This window comes from Saimiri boliviensis, chromosome 14 (genome assembly GCF_048565385.1).
Source record: "Saimiri boliviensis isolate mSaiBol1 chromosome 14, mSaiBol1.pri, whole genome shotgun sequence".
Lineage (NCBI taxonomy): Eukaryota > Metazoa > Chordata > Mammalia > Primates > Cebidae > Saimiri > Saimiri boliviensis.
The window spans coordinates 16,542,109-16,561,171 of record NC_133462.1 but is presented as its reverse complement, the minus strand read 5'-3'; the positions used below and the strand labels follow the sequence as shown (position 1 = coordinate 16,561,171).

Genomic DNA, 19,063 nt, shown 5'->3' with positions numbered 1-19,063 from the left:
CAGCTGGGCATGGTGGCACGTGCCTGTAATCCCAGCTACTCAGGAGGCTGAGGCAGGAGAATTGCCTGAACCCAGGAGGCGGAGGTTGCGATGAGCTGAGATCGCGCCATTGCACTCCAGCCTGGGTAACAAGAGCGAAACTCTGTCTCAAAAAAAAAAAAAAAAAAAAAAAACACATGAAGATCTGGCCAGGTGTGGTGGCTCACACCTGTAATCCCAGCACTTTGGGAGGCCGAGGCAGGTGAATCACCTGAATTTAGGATTTCGAGACCAGCCTGGGCAGCATGGCAAAACCTTGTCTCTACCAAAAATACAAAAAAAAATTAGCCAGGTGTGTGCCAGTGGTCCCAGATACTTGGAAGGCTGAGGTAGGAGGATCGCTTGAACCCAAGAGGTGGAGGCTGCAGCGAGCTGAGAACACTACTGCACTCCAAGCTAATGACAGAGTGAGACCCTGTCTCAAAAAAAAAGAAAAAGAAAAAAAGCCATTGATTCATAACACATGTTTTCTGACCAAGTAAATACCTAGGTACCCAGGCACAGTAGCAGAGGACAACTGTACCTAAAATCAGTCCTGCTGGGATGCAATGCTAACACTTACAGCACCTCCTAGGTGTCAGACATCGTCATAAAGCTTTGCATATACTTTGACTCACATCCTCCCCACAGTGTCAGGTGGTGGGTACCACAATTAATCCCCATTGATACCTGGGCACTTCCCAGATTAAGTATATCAGACCCCAGTGATCAAACTCTTACTATCCAGTACTTACTATTACAAACTGATGACCTTCACAGAGCATCTCCCAGGCCTGAGACCCTATCTTCATGGTCCAATACAGGTGATGTGTTGGGGCTTGTACAACAATTAAGAAATTTTGAATTAGGCCGGATGTAGTGGCTCACGCCTGTAATCCCAACATTGTGGGAGACCAAGGCAGGAGGATCACCTGAAGCCGGAAGTTCGAGACCAGCCTGCTCAACATGAAGAAAACCGGTCTCTACTAAAAATACATGAGCCGGGTGTGGTGGCACATGCTTGTAATCTCAGCTACTTGGGAGGCTGAGGCAGGAGAATCGCTTGAACCCGGGAGGCGGAAGTTGTGGTGAGCCGAGATCGTGCCATTGCACTCCAGCCTGGGCAACAAGAGCAAAACTCCGTCTTAAAAAAAAAAAAAGAAAAAAAGGAAAGATTGAATTAGTCAACATGTAAAGGCAGAGATGGAATTGCAGAATTTCAGATTTAGTTGAGTAAGATCCGAAAATCCGGCAGCATCGAGGTAGCATTCCTTCCGACGGGACAGGCTTCTCAGTTCCTCATAGTCCCCTTCCTTCCTGGCATGAGGCCAGTCCTTAGGGGATCCCAGTTTTATCCTACTGAATGGCTCTAGGGGAAGCCCGCCATTGCCCCCTAGTGGAGGATTGATAATTTGCATTTTCTATCCGGCAACCGTTAAAGGACGTGGTGAGAACATCCAATCAGAGGGATGCGAGCCCTAGAAAGCGACCAACCAAAAGCAAGAAGGGACTGGAATTCGACCAATGAGGGCAGAGAGCACTCAAAATAAAAACTTACTTTATTGAGATGAGAGACGAACACACACTGGGAGGTTGCTTTTTTGTTTTCATAACTGAGTCTCAGCGCTCAGGGAGGCTCGGGTGGAGGCGGCGGAGCAGGCAGGCAGCGGTGAGGCTGGTGCCCTGGCGCTGGGGCCGCGCGTACTTGAAGAAGACGGCGGCGCGGCCCGGCGCGGGACCTCGGAGCGCAGCGCGGGCCATGCACGGCTCGAGGGGGCCCAGTTCCTCGGAGCTGCAGGGGGAGATGGAGAAACTGAGGCAGGGCAAGGGGGTAGAGATGACCCATCCTCAGAACTGGAGCTTCGAGGCCGAGATGCATCGCTGTGGGTCCCCACGGACAAGTCAGGGCTCTCTTGAGATCGGGCACTGGAGTGACTAGGCGGGTACCGGGGAGGGTGGGCACCCGATTCTCCCTGCAGGGCGCAGCTAGTGGGGAGCCAGAACCCGCGAGGAAGCAAGGAGAGGAGCCGAGGATGGACAGCCATGCTCTCTATCCTGGGGATACAGGCTGGGAGAAAAATGGTTCGCCCTGCCACCTGGTGGCATGGTTAGCAGCCCCAGCACCTAAAGGGACAGCCCATCCACCACTAGATACAGAGTTAGAGGACTCGAGGCCTGGGAGAGCCTTCGTTCTCAGCCCTGGAAGGCAATTGGAGCATCTTCTGAGCCTGGGAGACTTTATCTTCCACCCTGGGGCAAGGTTAAGCACCCCCAGACCTGGACTAATGGGATCCTCCCACCCCATGCTCTCCCATAACCAGAAAAATCAAGTCTAGGTGCCACCTTCTCCCCAATAATTGTCTCTCAATTCTCTGTGACGGTAAAAATGACCAGGAAGGGAGAACCCTGAAGCTGAGGTGACCCCATACAGGCCCCGCAACAAGGCCACACCTGTAAAGTTCCGGCTCGAGCCTGGAGCCCGCGCCGTCGAGCAAGCGGTGCGCCAGGCTCAGAGCCGCAGCCGCGCGACGACCCGGTTCCCATCCCACCGCCTCAGCCTCCAGCAGAGACAACTCCAGGAAGTAGGTGGCAAGTAGCATCACCTGCAAGCGAGGCGGGGTGACTGTCACGCCCCACCCTACCCCACGCCGGCCCGGCCCCACGCCCACCCTGTGTATCCACTAGGCCCACCTGGGGGCTGCTCCCTGCCAGCGTGGCCAGCAGCCCGAGACACAGCAGCGGGCCCGGGTGGTGCAGCCGGAAATCCAGGCGGCTCAGGATGCGGCGCTCCGCGCGCAGCAGCTCCGCCCGCGAGAAGGAGTCCGCACCCAGGAGGCAGAGGCAGGTGGGCTGCAGATGGGGGATATGAGGGGAAGGTGAAAGAGCCCTGGATCCCAGCTCTTTACTCCCTGCCCTGGAACGGCCCAAGTTCCGGACCTCAGTTTCCTGGTGTGTCAACTAAAGCTATTGGCTTGTGTCTGGAAGTCGCAGAGAGCAGGGGCTTCAGAGTCATGAGTTCAAGACCTAGGTTCGAGTTCAAACCCCACCGTCTGCTCACTGTGCGACACAGGACAGTCACAAGCTCTCAGCCTCAGTTTCTCCCTCTGTAAAAACAGAGATACTACTCCCTGCTTCACCAGGCAATTCTAATAAGGCACTGAATTCATGCAGTTGACGGTAACAACTTAAGATGAACTCGTTCATATTTTTTTTTTCTTTTAAAGATGGGGTTTCACCATGATGACCAGGCTTGTTTTGAACTCCTGACCTCAGGTGATCCACCCACCTCGGCCTCCCAAAGTGCTAGGATTACAGGCGTGAACCACCATGCCCAGCCATGTTATTTTTATTTACTTTTCTAGAGATGAGGTTACCTTGGCTTCTCAAAGTGAGGGATTTTTGTGTGTGGGGGGGGGCAGTAGAGTGCAGTGGTGCGACTCTGCAACCTCCTGAGTTCAAGCTATTATCCTGCCACAGCCTCCTGAGTAGCTGGGACTACAGGCATGCACCACCACACCCGGCTCGTTTTTATATTTTTAGCAGAGGCGGGTTCTCACCACGTTGGTCAGGCTCGAACTCCTGACCTCAAGTGATCTGCCCGTCTCTGCCACCCAAAGTGCTGGAATTACAGGAGTGAGCCACTACATCCAGCCTTAAGACAGACTATTCAAGACCAAGTCCAAATTCCAACTGCTTGATTTGGGGCAAGTGTCTTCTTTCTGGGCCTCAGTCTCCTCTTCTGTTTAAGGGACACATTGACAGCCCCTCCCTCACACACGTTGGGAATCCCAGACTCAGCACGGTGCTTGGCACTGAATCAGTGACTCCCCGAAAGGACTCCCTCCACCCTCCCAAATCCCACCCCGGAAGTACCTCGGGAAGCACGCATTCTTCCATTTTGCACGCCACAAACAGGCAGGCCACGCCCAGCAGCTGCAGGCGATGTGAGCGCACGCGGCTGGCGCTCAGGTAGGAATCAAGCAGGTGCACCGCCAGGTAAAGTGTGTCACCAGCCAGACCCAGGTACTCCTGAGGAGGGGCACAGGTGCCCATGGGGTCCCAGGCAGTTATGTAAACCCAGCTCCCCACACCCTTCCAGATACTTACATGCACCTGGACCAGCCAATCTACCACCAGGGCGCGCATCTCCAGGGTCACAGCTCGGGGCAGGGCTCTCCTGGGCAGCACGCGGCACACCTGTGGTTGAGGCAGGGATGCCTCACTCTCCACACCTGTGCCCGGCCTTTCTCCTGAGCTCCAGCCCTGGGGGCAGCAGCCTCCAGGCATGCCACACCCAAAGTGGCCTCCAAATGCATTCCTTAGCGGTCCTCACCTAGAACTCTGGCTTTGTTCCAGATGCTTCCACAACCACCTCTCCAGTCTATAGCCTCCAGAGCCACGTGACCTCCTAGGTGGCTCCCACTAGGTTCCCAGGCTTCATTTTTTTCTTTTTCCCCTCAACCCATCTGCCTCAGAGCACCCAGAAGGTTTTTTTTTTTTTTTTTTTTTTTTTTTTTTTTTTTTTTTGAGACGGAGTTCACTCTTGTTACCCAGGCTGGAGTGCAATGGCGCGATCTCGGCTCACCGCAACCTCCGCCTCCTGGGTTCAGGCAATTCTCCTGCCTCAGCCTCCTGAGTAGCTGGGATTACAGGCACCCGCCACCATGCCCAGCTATTTTTTTGTATTTTTAGTAGAGACGGGGTTTCACCATGTTGACCAGGATGGTCTCGATCTCTCGACCTCGTGATCCACCCGCCTCAGCCTCCCAAAGTGCTGGGATTACAGGCTTGAGCCACCGCGCCCGGCCCCCAGAAGGTTCTTTCCAAAGGAAGATCTGACCAAGGAACTCCCCAGCTTAAAACACTTCCATGGCTCCCACTACCCTTGGAGAAAACTCTACTTTCTTTCAGGCTCTGCTCCAACATCACCTCTTTCCTCTCTCCCCTCAAACCCACACTTCAGCCACAACTGCCTTCTTTTTGGCTCCTAGACTATGCCAAGCCCATTCCTACCCCAGGCCCTTTCCACTTCCTTGTTCTTCTACAGAAAGCATCCTTCCCCAGCTCCTTGCACGGTCTCTGTCATTCAACTGACATCTCCATGACTTTGTCTATACTCCTCCCACCTGGTCCCCAGCTCTGTCTCAGCATTTTCACTCTGAAGATGTCTCCCTGTGAGCTTTGTCTCTTCGTCTGCTACGCTGCCAGCCTCACGGCTCAGGGACTCCTGACCAGAACACGGGTGTCTCTCAGGTCCTAATAGAGATCCTGGCCCAGGGGAGTCGCTGGCAGGACGTTAAATAAATTCCTCCCTTCAGTCTTCCTTCCGCAGCACCCCTCTGCTAGGGACGTCTGAGAGCTGGCGAGGCCAACGTTTTGGTTTGGGTGGTTTTTCTCTAATGGTCCTACGTGTTTGCTCATCACCCCAGAATGAGGCCAGCATCACAGCACCTCCAGGGCCTAAAACAATCGACACTGAACGATTAAATATTTGTTAAACGAGTAAACGTGGAGGACAAGTACAGGGGACCATAAACACCCCAGAAGGGGCTGCAAAGAGTCTGGGGACGGTGGGAAAGGGCATTCCCAGCGGGACACAAAACAAAAGCCTGGGCGTTGTGGGAAAGGAACGCCGGCCGCCAGTGACCCGGAGGAGAGAGGCTGGCGCAGTGGGAGTTCGGAGGTGGTGTTGAGAGGGTGCTGGGTGGTGGGCGGCGCTGGCCTCACCAGGGCAGGTGGCGGGTGGGCTCACCATGACTTCGGCGAAAATGTCCCCGGCGTACTCGCGTTCTCCCTGCAGCCCCAGCGCGCTCAGCGCCTCCTCGAGCCCCGGCAGCCTCTCCAGGCATCTTGGGGAGACACTGGGGCCCGCGGGGAAGCTGTTGGGGACTGGCACGCTCGGAGGCTCTGCATCGAGGGAGGCAGTGGGACTCTGCAAAGGAGAAGGCCTTGGTGGCTCAGCACCTAAAGAGAAGCCCGAGCCGGACCCCTGGCCCCTGCCTCTCACCAGCATCCTCCAGAAGGGCGTCGCAGGTGAGGCTAAGCATTAACCGCTTGCAGCTGGGGGAAGAGACGCCCATCCGGTGCTTTAAATGCGCCTGGGCACGTGCGCACTGAGCCTGCCTCGCCTGGGCAGGTGCACAAGGTGAGTGCCCCGCAGGCCAGCTCCGACGCCCTCTAAAGTCGGGCAGCTGAAGACAGATTCTCATTCTCCTGCCCGGAAGCAGCCCCTCTGAGCCTCACTTTCCTCGACCATAAAAGTCAGGATGATTTCAAAATGCAGTTGATAAGGTTGTCTGTGGAATGTACAACCTTCGGTTTAAGTGTCCAGCACAAGGCCTGATGCAGTAAAACATCCTGACATGGCAGCCCTAAGTCACTTAACAAATATTAAAGGAAGGCGCCTCTTATCTGTGCACTGGGTACAGCGACTGAGCAAATTGCCCGAGGTTCCTGTCTGTGCCAAGCTCAGTCCACTGCTGTGAAAGTGACTCCCACAAGCCAGCAGCATCAGCCTGGACTAGTGTGGGGGACTCCTGGCTGCTCTCCCTTTCCATCCCCTAGAGTTTGTCCCCCACATGCAGCTGAAGGAAGCTGTGCCCCCCTAAAGCAGGTTACCCCTGCCTGTGTCCAGAACTTCATCATGGCTCCCGTCTCCCTCCAGCTGAAGGCCCATGACACTCCGTTATTCCGTCTCCAACCGAGCGCATCCACTCCATATCCCTCAGTCCCCTTCAGCCCCTCAGACCTTCAGGCTCTTCCTCACCCACACCGGGCGTGCTCCTACCGCAGGGCCTTTGCACCAGCTGTTCCCTCTGCCTCAAATGCTCTTCCCTCAGAGACGATGTTTAAGGTGTTTACTCAGCTGTTACCTTCTCCCGGAAATTGCCATCCTTAGCATTTCCTGTCTTTATCCTCTCCAGCACTTACTGCCTTCTAACCAACCACATATTATCTTGTTTACTCTCTCCTAACTGGAATATTCAGTGAGCCCCTTAAGGGCAGAGGTTTTGTTTTTGTTTTTTGTTTTGTTTTTCACTGCTGTATGCCCAGGCCTGGTACATAATAGGTGTTGAATAAATATTTGTTGAATAAGTGAGTGTCTAGGCTGGATGTCTTTTTATTGTGGAGCGGGGAGACAGAGTCTTATTCTGTCACCCACGCTGGAGAGTGCAGTGGTGTCATCAAAGTTTTCTGCAGCCTTGACCTCTTGGATTTAAGTGATCCTCCTGCCTCAGCCTCCTATCTGGGACTACAGGCGTGCACCACCACGCTTGGTTAATTTTTATGTATGTATGTATGTATTCGGATGGAGTCTCGCTCTGTTGCCCAGGCGCAGAAGTCCACAAAGGAATTTCCTCATGGGCAAATGGTGAGAGAGGCAAGTAGCTTTTTAAAAGTACCTTTAGACCAAGCACGGTGGCTCACGTCTGTAATCCCAGCACTTTGAGATGCAGAGGCGGGCAGATCATTTGAGGTCAAGAGTTCGAGACCAGCCTGGCTAACACGGTGAAACGCCGTCTCTACTAAAAATACAAAAATTAACTGGATGTGGTGGTGGTCACCTATAATCCAAGCTACTCAGGAGGTTGAGGCAGGAGAATCACTTTAATCCTAGAGGTGAAGTTCGCAGAGAGCTGAGATCACGCCATGGCACAAAACACACACACACGCACAACCCCACCCAACCACCCACCAACCCTACCTTTGTAGCTATGTTGTTAAGGAACAGAATGGGAGGCAGGTTTGTCGGAGAAGCAGTTCCCAGCTTGATTTTTCCTGTGGCTTAGTGACTTCAGGGAGATTTTTCTTTCACAACTACAAATGGAAAGCAGGAACTGTCAAGTGGAGAAACCTCCCAGACACCACCTTCACTAAGGGACCCAAGTCATCATCAGTTACAGGACAAGCATCCTCATGCGCCTTCTGATAGGATGCCCAGAAAAAGGCATGTCACTTCCAGGAATTCCTGCCCAAAATGGCATGAACATAACCACAAGGAAACGTGAGGCAACCGACCCTGGTTAAGTGAAAACAGCTGCAAAGTAACTGTGCTGTTAGTTTCACACCTGCTAAGTGAATTCGATGTGTGAGCCTGGTCATTGTCATCACATACAAGGACATTAAGTGTGACCATCAGCAAACGTGATAAAATCTGTGGAGAATGGCAGTTTCAATATTGGCTTCCTGACCTTGATAACTGCACAGCAGGTGCATAGCAGAGTCTTCTTGCTTTAGGACAGGTATACAGACGTGGAGGAGGGGTGAATGTAAAATTCTGATCCCGTCTTTGTCCATTTTAAGAAATAAAATGCTATGAGGAAGCTGGTGAAGGGTATATTTTTAAATTATTTTACATTTTATTTTTGAATAGATTGTCAGAGTTCCCATCTACCCCACACCCAATTTCCCTGACCAGCGTATTAGTGTGGCATGTGTCACCATCAGTGAGACCAATAATCTATTAAGGCCATGCTTTATTCAGCCTCCCCTTTTTCCCTACTACCCTTTTTCTGTTTCAGGACACATTCAGTCACCGTGACTCCTTCGATTGATCTCGGATGTGTCCCTTTCTCAGACTTTTCTGATTTCTAACCACCTTAACAAATCCCTCAGCTGACATCTGTCTGCCGTCTTCTTCCTCTCAGTGAGGTGGCGTGTGTCTGCGGGAGGAGGATCACAGGGAAAGTGCGGTTCTATTACATCACGTTAATGGGACGCCGTGAACGTGATTTATCGGTAATGTTGACCTTGATCACCTGGATGGTGCAGTGTTTTGTCAGGTATCTTCGCTGAAGAGTTCTTCCCCACTCTCCACACTGCACTCTGGAGGAGTCACTGCAGCCCACGCCTAAGTGGTAGGGGTTACATACCTCTCCTTGAAGGCTGTCTACAGAAATTAGTTGTAATTTTGTGAAGCCTGGTGTATTCTCCCCATTTACCACTTAGCAGTAGACTCATTTCACATTTGCCATGGTGCTATCTCGGCTCACTGCAACGTCCATCTCCCGGGTTCAAGTGATTCTCCTGCCTCAGCCTCCCGAATAGCTGGGATTACAGGTACGTGCCACCACGCTCAGCTTTTTGTATTTTATTATTTTTTGAGACAGAGTCTCTCTCTGTCGCCAGGCTGGAGTGCAGTGGGAAACCCCAATATTATGCCCTTTATTTTGTGGCTCAAGTTCTTTTCAGCTTTGGCCACTGGGAGCTCTTTCTTGGGCTCCGTGTCCCTGTGACTTAGCACGTCAGTGCTTACGTTCAGGCACTGCAAGATGCCCCAGGCTCACCTTGTGCATCTTCCACCCTAGTCCTGGAATACATCTTAGTACAGTACTATTTTTGAAAGTTTTCTGCAAGTCTGTAATTATTTTAAAATTGGAAGTATGTGAATGGCTACAGTTTTTTGGAAAGGTACTGGACATTAAAATCCTGGGACGCAGACGGCGACAGAAGTGCAGGCACAGTACAGACGGCTCGCTAAGGTTTATTACAGGACTGCTGTGAGCACCAGACAAACAAAACCAAGTGAATCCCTGTCAACGGGGCGCTGAATCGGCTGAAGTGTCCCACCCCATGGGGGAAGCAGCTGGATAGCCTGAGTTCCCCAAATGCAGCAGCTAAAAGGGAATCGCACTGCTACCCCTGACTCAACATGGCCATCACTGCACGCGGGGCAGCCCCCAGACACTTTGCATTAACTGGAAAAGATTATGCAAAAAGAGGAGGAAACTACCGATCGATGATACCCTGTCCATTTTGCACAGAGGTAATCAGCACCAAAATGAGTACTCAAGGCCCGGAGACCTCCAGTGAATCTGACTTTTACACCTGCTTTGCTGTGTTATTTTAAATGACATATATCATTTTTTTTTTCTTTTTAGAGACACAGTCTCACTGTCCCGGGCTGGAGTGCAGTGCCACAGCCACAGCTCACTGCAGCTTCAAACTCCTGGGCTCCAGTGACCTTCCCACCTCAGCCTTCCAAGTTAGCTGGGATCACAAATCTGCACCACCATTCCCAGCTAATTTTTGTATTCTTTGTAGAGACAAAGGCCTCCCTATGTTGCCCAGGCTGGTCTTGAACCCCTGGCCTCATGAGATCCACGCGCCTTGGCCTCCCAAAGTGCTGGGATTACAGGCGTGAGCCACTGTGCCCAGTCTACCGTTCTTTACGTACAAAAAAGAACTTGTGAAGTTTTTAAAATGTATATTGCAAAAGATTATTCTACTCCAAATGTTTTATTGAGATGTCAAACAGCCTCCTTGGGAAAAGCTCTACAGGATAAGCACGCAGGCTCAACTACAGGGCCAGCTGCTGTGGGACCCCATCCTGCAGAGGACGAGAGCCGCTAAAAGAATGAGGTAGCCAGGCCTGTGCTCACGAGGAGACCCGCCTCACGGGGATGTGGGTGAGGAGCAAGGTGGGTCACCTCAGGGGGCTGCGATGAGACGGAAGGGGAAAAGGCCTTTACAGGTCGGCCTATCTTACACCACCAGGGTAGACTTTTGTAATTAAATTAAGATCCACGTGACTTTAGAAAGACAAACTAAAAGTCCTAGCTGTAGCTAACTCTGACTTCTGAAAATTGGATCTGACTTTTCTGCTTAAATTCACTCCAAATCTCAGATTCCAATGGGTATGAAGTGCTAACACGTTGTGGCCAAATCTCAAATTCATTTGTGCCAGGCCCTCTCTCCACCGCAGGGCTCGGCAGGGCAGGGCTCTGGTCCCTGGTCCTCGGCCGGGGGAGGTGTTCCACCCAGCGAGCTCCGGCCAGGCAGCCACGGGACTCAAGCATGTTAAGTGCAGGGGCCCAGACACAGCCAGGCTAAAGGGCAGGGCCTGGTGGAGGACTGACTCCAAGCTGAGCGGGCCCTAACCAAATGCTCTGGAGCTCCCAGGCGACAGCAACCACACCACCGTCAACACACCACTGGGTCTGTACTGGAATTTGGGGGCCTCAAGGCTTCCGGGGGCAGCATAAATGGGGAGGTGTGGCTGGACAGGAATGCCCCACTCTAAGGCTCGGGGGCCTGTGGAATGAACCATTCCTTCACTCAGTGACACCACAGGCACCCTCCTCATTCTAGGCCACCCAGATCTTCCATCCCTGTTCCTCCACCCCGCCTCTTAGCCTAAGCAGCACCGAGGACCTGGAGTGGTCTCTGTCTACCCCACCCCCACACCCCTCAACCCCACAGCCCCAGCTCCACCCAGAGCTCCAGCACACACCCCAGCTGCCCTCGCCCTGAGCTCATTCTCACCTCCACGCCCCTGCTCAGCCCCCCTCCCTTGCTGAAGGAAGTGGCTGGTACAAGATGAGCTGGGGCACAGGGGCCGGACTCCATCACCAAAGCCAAGACCAGGGTGGTTGGGCCGGCGTGAGTGCAGGCGGGGCCCTGGTCTGAAATGAGTGTCTTTATTGCTTGTACCGTACAAATATGAAGACGAGGAGAAAAGCCAGTAGGGACGGAGAACTGTCAGATAAACGACATCGGCGCAAAAGAAAGAAAGACCCCCACCCGCCCAAACCCACCCCTCCCCACCCTGCCAGGAACTGCATAGTACAGGAGGTGGGGTAGGGAAATCAAACCCACAAAAGCTCAACTCCAAACACCCAGAGGTGTTGCTGCGGGGAGGTGTTGCTGCGGGGAGGGGAGGCGTGGGCGGGGCAGCGACTGGATCCCAGTGGCTGGGCTCCCACTAGGTCAGCAACCCTGCCCCACAGGATGAAATGCTTGGGCCAGGGATGGGGCCCAAGCCCACACACCATGCACACGGGAGGACATACTGCCCTCACACACACCAACACACATACGCACACACCCACACACATGCACACACACCCACGTGTGCCTGAGTCACACTGACACACGCAGTCTGAAGCACGCACAGGGATCCCACAGCACTGACATGGACGTGCACTCATGTTCAACCTTAAGGCTGCAAAACGTGGGGCCCTGGGGAGGGGGAAGGAAGACAGGGCCTAGGAGCCTCCCTTCTCAGAGGCCCCCCAACCCCAGCAGGTACCAGAGACACCCACTCCCACCCCTCCCTGACCAAGTCCATGGGGCCCAATACTGTCTGGTGTAAGATTGTAACAGCCGAGGCTGGTGCCCCTCCGCCCCCCACAGAGAAGGGGGTGAGCCCAGCCCCAGTGGGGTGGGGCCAGGCCGGGCCAGGCCGGGCCAGGCCCGGGGTCCAGCAGGAGGAAAGGCCAGCTGGAAGGAAGCCCTGGTAAGGCACGGGGCTGGGGGCGGGCAGGTTTGCCCCCAAGTGTTCCTCCTGCCTCATCCACAGGGTAAGGATGGCAGCTTGGTGGGGAGGAAGCAGGGCCAGGAGGCAGCACCCAGCCCGGCCCCTCCTGGTTTCCCACGGCACAGATCCTAGGACCTGGCTCTATTCACCAAGGAGCAGCCCTAACTCCCAACCCTGCAGCTCCCCAGGGCCCCTGCCCGTCCCTGGGTATTATTGCTTTTCTGCCCCCATGGGAGGACAGCGGGTAGGGGGTTGGACCCGCGCCTGGGCATTCCGAGCCTAGGCCGCGGGGCCTGGAAGGCAGCACCACTGTCTGCCGGGTGTCGCGTCACACCAGAAGGCAGTCTTCGTCTGGAAGGAGCAGCACGGAGGCAGCCACCGGCGCAACACCCGGGCCAGAAGCAGGCCCCCGGTGGGTGCCATGCTTCACCCCTCACTGGGGCTTGTGTGGTTTAAAACCTGAATCTCTGCAGCCGCCCAACAGCCTGGGCCTGGGCGGGAGATGGAGTCTCCCAAATGCGAGTCCAGGCACAAATGTGAGGCTGGAAGCAGGGACCGCAGGGGCCGCTGGGGTGCGTCCCGGAGGGGCCTGAAGAAGAACTGGAAAGCAGGTGAGGAGGTAGGGGTGGGGACACAAACCAAAAAGGCAAAGTATAAAGTTGGAAAAAAGCCACCCAGTGGTGACGGCAGCGTGGGTGCATCCTCTGCGTGGGCGGGCTGCTCACTCCCGGATGCTGGCCGAGTAAGAGAACTGGGGGAAGTGGGTCCGCTGGTCCAGCTCCAGGGAGCCCAGGCTGTCATCTGCGGGTGGCAGAGGTGGATGGGGAGAACCGGTCAGCAGAGGGCCTGGGGCACCTGCCCAGACTCCCTGGAGAACTGGCCAAAGCTGGTGGGGGTTGCCCCCAGGACAGACGGAAAAGGCCCAGCAACCTCCCCTGCAATGAAGCCCTTCAGCCACGGCCCACTCCCCATGCCTGAGCCCTGGGCAGCCTCCTCTGGGAGCTTTCTGTGCCCTTGCCCATGTGCCTCACAGCTGGCAGTGCCTTCTGAACCTCCACCTTCTCTCTGCCCCACACACCATGATGCCAGGGTCCAGCCCAGAGCCCTGTCCCGGCCTGCCTCTTGCCCTCCCATCCATTCTCCACAGGCTGCCAGCAGGGGGGGGAGGTTCTAAAGACCTGCTGCAACCCTGTCCCTCTGCACAAAACCCCGTCCTGGCTGCCCCCATGCAAGCAGTCCCCACTCCTCCCAGTGGGCTCCCAGACCCTCACACTCTGGCCCCATGCCCTCTCTTCTCCCCCCATCTCCCTGGCTCTGCCTGTCCTCGGCCATGTCACGCTTCTCCCATTGCTGGCATCCTACATGCCATTCCTGCCAGCTGATGTGTTTGCTTCCTCTTCCAGAAAGCCCTCCCTACCTGCAGGCCAGGTCAGTTATTTCCTCTGAGCTTCCCCAGTCCCTGGGCTCCCACAGCCTAGCCCCAACCACTCCAGGCCATCGCTCTACCCGGCCCGGAGCTTTCCAGGGCAGGGCCCAGGGCTGGCTCCATCGGCGCTGTGTTCCTAGCATAGCCCAGCCCTGGGCTGGGTTCAGAGTAAGAATTCACACAGCTGTAAAGCAGTGAACCCAGCCAGCCTCACGCACCAAGCTGTCTCCTGCTCTGGCCCCCACTGAGCTCCAGAATCTGCTGTAGCCAATGGCTCTTGGTGACTTCACCAGGTCCAAAGAGGACCAACAGCAAAAAGGCCCGAGAATAGGCCTTAGGGAAACTGCCCTGACACGAAGAGGTGGCCTTCAACAGCCCTCCTCAAGAAGTGGGTTAAGAGCAGACCCCACCCCTCCACCACTGGGCCAGGCATACCGCGGCAGGGTGCCCCAGGCACTTACAGCGGTCAGGGGGTGTGATTGTGATGGACTGGGCGGTGAATTCATCATCGAAGTACCGTGTGTCGACCTCAGACGTGACCTGAGGTTTGAAGGGTGGCAGGAGCTACAGAGGAGAGGAGCCCAGGCTTAGGGACCCTGACGCCAGAAGGCCTCAACCAAGGTCACCATGGGTGGGCCAGGCCCCTGAGGGTCCTGCTGGGGCTGGCAGCAGGGACTCACCTTCTTCTGGACCACGTCCTGCCAGTTGATGCTGAGGAAGAACCTGTGCTCCATGACCTCCTGGGCATCGCTGGGCCCCCCACCAAGCCTGGGCAGAGATGGCTGTCAGCACCTGCCTCCCAGAGCAGCTGGGTTCAGGGAGACGGGCTCTCGGCGCAGGCAGGCCCTGCATGGCCTTTAATGATTCTGTCTTGACCACAAACCACCACTTCACAGAGGAGGAAACCGAAGCTCAGGGAGGGAGCTAACGTGCCCAGGGTCAGAGCCAGGGAGTTGGCAGCCTGGACCCATGTAGCCTCACAGCCTGGCCTCACCTTGAGTCCAGAAAGGGAGTTAGTAGGGTAAGCTTCGTTCCATTCTGGCTCTGCCATACAGTTTGGAGGCCCCAGCCAGGCCCAGGGTTGCCCTGTTCCTCAATGTCCCCATAAACCAAAGCAGTGTCAAGGATGGCCTGCCCCGTCCTGGGGGAGCTCTCCCTAAGGGCCAGTGCCCACATTTTCAGGGGCTGTGTGGGGACGACACACTGCGACATCACAAGCGAGTGCCTTTGTGGACACAGCCCCCTCCAAGCTGCAGGGACAGTGGCAGCAGCTGGAGCCAGGCTGGGCTGGGCTGGGCTGGGCTGGGCTGGGCTGGGCAGGGCCGACGCCAGCCCTCACCTCTGCTTGGGGTCCTTCTTAAGCAGCCCGGCAAGCAGGGACTTGGCCTCAGGGCTGAGCGTGCGCGGGAAGCGGATCTCCTCCATGAGGATGAGCTCGAAGAGGCGCTCGTGGTCCTGGTTGTAGAAGGGCAGGCGGCCACACATCATCTCGTACATGACCACGCCCAGCCCCCACCAGTCCACTGCCCGGCCATAGTCGTTGTCCTCCAGCACCTGAGGACAGAGGGGAAATGAGGGGCCGGGCCCGTGGCCCTGAGGCTGGAATCACAGTCGTGCCTTCAGGGCATCTGGGCTGGAAACACACAGGTCTGGAATTCCCCTACCCTTGGCCTCACGTTCCCACACCCCTAACCCCAGACACCTCAGGCGCCAGGTACTCCGGAGTCCCACAGAAAGTTTTCATGGTGGCCCCGTCGCTGATGCCTTCTTTGCAGAGGCCAAAGTCAGTGATCTTGATGTGGCCATCTTTGTCCAGCATGAGGTTTTCCAGCTGTTGGAAAAGAACGTATCTCAGGCATGTGCTCCCAGGGCTTCCTGCCGCCCCAGCCTTTCCTTCCAGGGGAAGATGCCAGGGTGTCCTGGATATCAAGTCTCTCAGGCCAGGCTGGGCCTGAGACTCAGAGAGAGGCCAGACCCAACCTGCTCCACGCCATGGCCCACGCTCAAGGTCCTTGGGAATAGCTGGGCAGGGAGAACCAGGAGCCAGGCCCTGTCCACTCACTGCCCCACTGAGAGCTGCAGGGTCTTAAGTTCGAACATGGGGGTGGGCACTAGCTTTCTTCTTTTTCTCTAGACTTTTTGTCTTTTAATTATTAAATATGCAGCTAGACAAAGTGGCTAACATCTGTAATCCTAGCACTTTGGGGGTGCTTAGGAAGCAGAATTGCTTGAGTCCACGAGTCTCAGACCACCCTGGGAAACACAGCAAGATCTCATCTCTATTTTATGTTTTAAAAAAAAAAAAAAAAAAAAAAGGCCAGGTGCAGTGGCTGCTGCCTGTAATCCCAGCACTTTGGGGGGCCAAGGCAGGTGGATCATCTGAGGTCAGGAGTTCGAGACCAGCCTGACCAACATGAAGAAACCCTGTCTATTAAAAATACAAAATTAGCTGGGTGTGGTAGGGCACGCCTTTAATCCCAGCCACTCAGGAGGCTGAGGCAGGACAATCCCTTGAACCCAGGAGGCGGAGGTTGCAGTGAGCTGAGATCGCACCACTGCACTCAACAGAGGGAGACTCCTTCTCAGATAAATAAATAAAAATAAAATAGGGACTGTGCCAGCTCACACCCCACCAGCAGCCTAGGAGTGCCCATGGAGACTTGGAAAGGTCCCTCCCTACCTTGGGGCCACTTGCTACAGAACCACTACCCTGGACCTCGGTGGGGAGAGCTTGGCGAATTAGGGCAGAAGGCCTTGGCCCCACCTCTGTGATGTGAGTCCCGTGTGCGTGCCACGGGCCAGCCTGGTGCACACTCTGCCACTAACCTTGATGTCGCGGTACACCACGTCCCGAGAGTGCAAGTACTCAAGAGCCGAGACGATCTCTGCACCATAAAACCGGGCCCGCTCCTCTGTGAAGACACGTTCCCGGGACAGGTGGAAGAACAGCTGCGGGAGGAAGGGGTGGGGAGAGGTCAGGTCCCTGCCCACTCACTTGCCCTCAGCTTCCCAGCCCCCTGCCCTAGCCCAGTGATGCAGTGACACCTGCATCATGAACCAGCAAGTGACAGCCAGAGAGACCAAGCAAGGCACAGAGCAGAAGCAGCTCACAAGTGATACGGAGCTAGGCGTGAAGGGCTAGGGTCTGCCAGGAGGCACCCACGAGAGGGTATGGGAGGGACAGCCCAAGGCAGCAGAGGAGGGAGGCCGGCACGGAGGCAAAGAGAAGCCGCATGTCATGACCAAGTGACAACAGGCCATCGGCAAGCCCAGATCAGACGGGTGAGCAAACCACCTATCCCAATGCAGGCGTGACATCTGCTGCACGGAGAAGGCTTGAGGCAAGGAGTGGGTGACAAGTGAGGTGACCTTGTGATAGGGAGTGGAGCGGCTGCATAAATCCACTTCGGGAGGACATGGGAACAGAGGGCTGGTAGGCTTTGACCCTTGGGGGCTTTCTCTGGGGCCATCCTTCCCAGTGCTGTTGGCCAGCCACCCTGCAGCCCTCTTCACACCTCTCTGGACTGGTTTGGCCACTAACCCATCCACTCACTAGCTGTGTGAACTTGGGTGAGCCACTGAACCTCTCTGAGCCTCAGTAACCGCCCCACCGCCCCCCCCCCCAAGTGAAGATGATGCCACCTGCCTCAAGGGAGGGGGTACAAGATGACATCCAGGAAATTTCCCTCCACCCCTCCATCTCACCCACAGCTCCTCTCCAACCTACCCCACCCTAAGGAAGGAGGCCCCAGAAGACGAGCAGGGCAGCCTCAGCTCACCTCGCCACCATTGGCGTACTCCATCACGAAGCACAGGCGGTCGTGGGTCTGGAAAGCGTACTTCAGCGCCTGGGGGACGAAGGCAGCAGGGTCGGAGGTGGGAGAGAGAGGGCCCTGCTTATTCTGCACACACCCTGCCCTGGCTGGAGCCTGCAGGAGTCAGCCAGATGGGGTTCACATCTGGCTGCACCTTTTGGGGTGTAAGTGAAGGCGTGGCTCTGCAGGTAGGAAAGGGTTACATGCAGAACCATCTTGTCCTCTGCCTCCATCAGGCACAGCCAGGGAAGAAACTAGAGCTGTTCTGAGCAACCAGGGCTCTTATTTTTACAGTAAAATGTGTTCGAGTTCCACACACGAATGATGTCTGCTGTGGCTGGGAGTGGCAATGGCTTGGGAGCCAACTTCAATGACGGGATGGACAGGCTGTCAGCCAACCAACAGTAGTTCTGTCTGCACTAAGGAGGCCTACGGAGAGCTCCTCAGAGACCCCCTAGGGGGTCCCTCAGCTCAAGACAACTCCACTATTCTGTTTTCTACACTGAGGAACCTCATAAGATTTTATTTGAAAAAGTACTGTGGCTTAATAGGATACCTGGACAGCAACTGAGATAAAGAAATGACACATAAGCCATCCTCAGTCTAGTCCATTTAACTGGTGGCCACTGGCCTTGATGGAGACTGCAGCCCCAGTAGGATCTACTCAGTCCAAGCTGACAGACAACACAATGCTAACACATCTGCTTCTATGAGCATATCTGAAAACAAAAACAAAAAAATAATATATCCACTCTGACCAGCTGGGCCAAGTGCTCTTAACTCATAGACAGCAGCCATCATATAATGTGCTATCTTTAGCTGGTTCAGGTGCTTACATGAAGCCTCCATCTATGAAGAAGCTGTCACCCTCCCACTCCCCGAGCCTGCTCACCCCCGCCACGTCTTGGTTCTGATGACTGGGGCGGGGGGGCGCAGCAACACCTTGCCCTGCCCGCCCGGCCTACCCCAAGGCTGTGCTTTGTAGCAGAAGATTTGGGCTGTTTCCCTGAGCTCTGTCCAGGCCGGCCTCACACTGCCTGGGAAGGGGAGTGCAACTCACAGTAAGGAACGGGTGTCTGGTGTTCTGGAGGACCCGGCTCTCGGTGACCGTGTGAGCGACTTCATCCTGCAGACAGACTGCGGGTGAGGGGCTGGTGGGCAACACCATGCCTGCTCCCCCACCCCGACCTGAGGAATGGGATCAAGGCCTTGTGAGATACAATTCCACTCCCAGCCATAAATACAGAAACAATGACAGGAGTGGAACATGAGTGCCTGCAAGCCCTCAGCAAGGCACAGACCCAGATGAGGATCGTCAGCAGCTCTCAAAGCCGCAAGTGAAAAGTCAACAGGAATGTCGCAATGAGGGGGAGGGGGCCAGGCTGCTAGGCGCAAGACACCTGTGACACCCCTGCAGGAGAGACAGACCTCACGAGAGCCCCGAGGTGCCGCCACAGACTGTGGGAAGCCCCACCTAGAAAGCACGCTTGCCCAAAGAAGGAACTGAACCTGAGGAAGCTCTACACAGCACAGCAGCACTTCTCA

At 55.4% G+C, this 19,063-nt stretch overlaps 2 protein-coding genes across 8 annotated transcripts in view; both read right to left on the bottom strand.

The window, feature by feature from the left end:
- Positions 1–773: 773 nt before the first annotated feature.
- Positions 774–9,398, bottom strand: CCNP (cyclin P). Of its 3 annotated transcripts, none has more exons than XM_074386337.1 (8): positions 5,771–9,398; positions 4,126–4,215; positions 3,892–4,047; positions 2,710–2,868; positions 2,470–2,621; positions 1,577–1,810; positions 951–1,162; positions 774–856 (listed from the first exon to the last, which is right to left on the bottom strand). In XM_074386337.1, the coding sequence occupies exons 1-6, from the start codon at positions 6,029–6,031 to the stop codon at positions 1,639–1,641; spliced, it is 990 nt and encodes a 329-aa protein (XP_074242438.1). In that variant the 5' UTR covers positions 6,032–9,398; the 3' UTR covers positions 774–856; positions 951–1,162; positions 1,577–1,638. The 3 variants fall into 3 exon arrangements, with proteins under 3 accessions (XP_074242438.1, XP_010329306.1, XP_074242437.1); XM_010331004.3 differs by having other exon boundaries at positions 774–1,162; positions 5,771–5,950; positions 6,026–9,398; XM_074386336.1 differs by having other exon boundaries at positions 774–1,162.
- Positions 9,399–11,424: 2,026 nt separating this feature from the next.
- AKT2 (AKT serine/threonine kinase 2) overlaps positions 11,425–19,063 on the bottom strand; it is a 55,947-nt gene continuing 48,308 nt past the window's right edge. For 4 of the 5 annotated variants that reach the window (XM_003943160.3, XM_039466596.2, XM_039466598.2 and 1 more), the window contains exons 7-14: positions 18,579–18,644; positions 17,483–17,551; positions 16,530–16,652; positions 15,406–15,534; positions 15,043–15,257; positions 14,384–14,471; positions 14,165–14,267; positions 11,425–13,078 (exon numbers count right to left, since the gene is read on the bottom strand). In XM_003943160.3, coding sequence (XP_003943209.1) covers positions 12,999–13,078; positions 14,165–14,267; positions 14,384–14,471; positions 15,043–15,257; positions 15,406–15,534; positions 16,530–16,652; positions 17,483–17,551; positions 18,579–18,644 — 873 coding nt within the window. In that variant the 3' untranslated portion in view covers positions 11,425–12,998. Of the gene's footprint in view, positions 13,079–14,164; positions 14,268–14,383; positions 14,496–15,042; positions 15,258–15,405; positions 15,535–16,529; positions 16,653–17,482; positions 17,552–18,578; positions 18,645–19,063 lie in introns of those variants that run through there. The other variant, XM_010331005.3, reaches the window with a different exon arrangement.

Coding starts and splice junctions, on each gene's coding strand:
- CCNP (XM_074386336.1), bottom strand. CDS start 6,031: ATGCTGGTGAGAGGCAGGGGCCAGGGGTCCGGCTCGGGCTTCTCTTTA. Junction 2,622..2,709: donor TGGCAGGGAGCAGCCCCCAG/GTGGGCCTAGTG, acceptor CCTCGCTTGCAG/GTGATGCTACTTGCCACCTA. Junction 1,811..2,469: donor CTCGAGCCGGAACTTTACAG/GTGTGGCCTTGT, acceptor CTCCCCCTGCAG/CTCCGAGGAACTGGGCCCCC.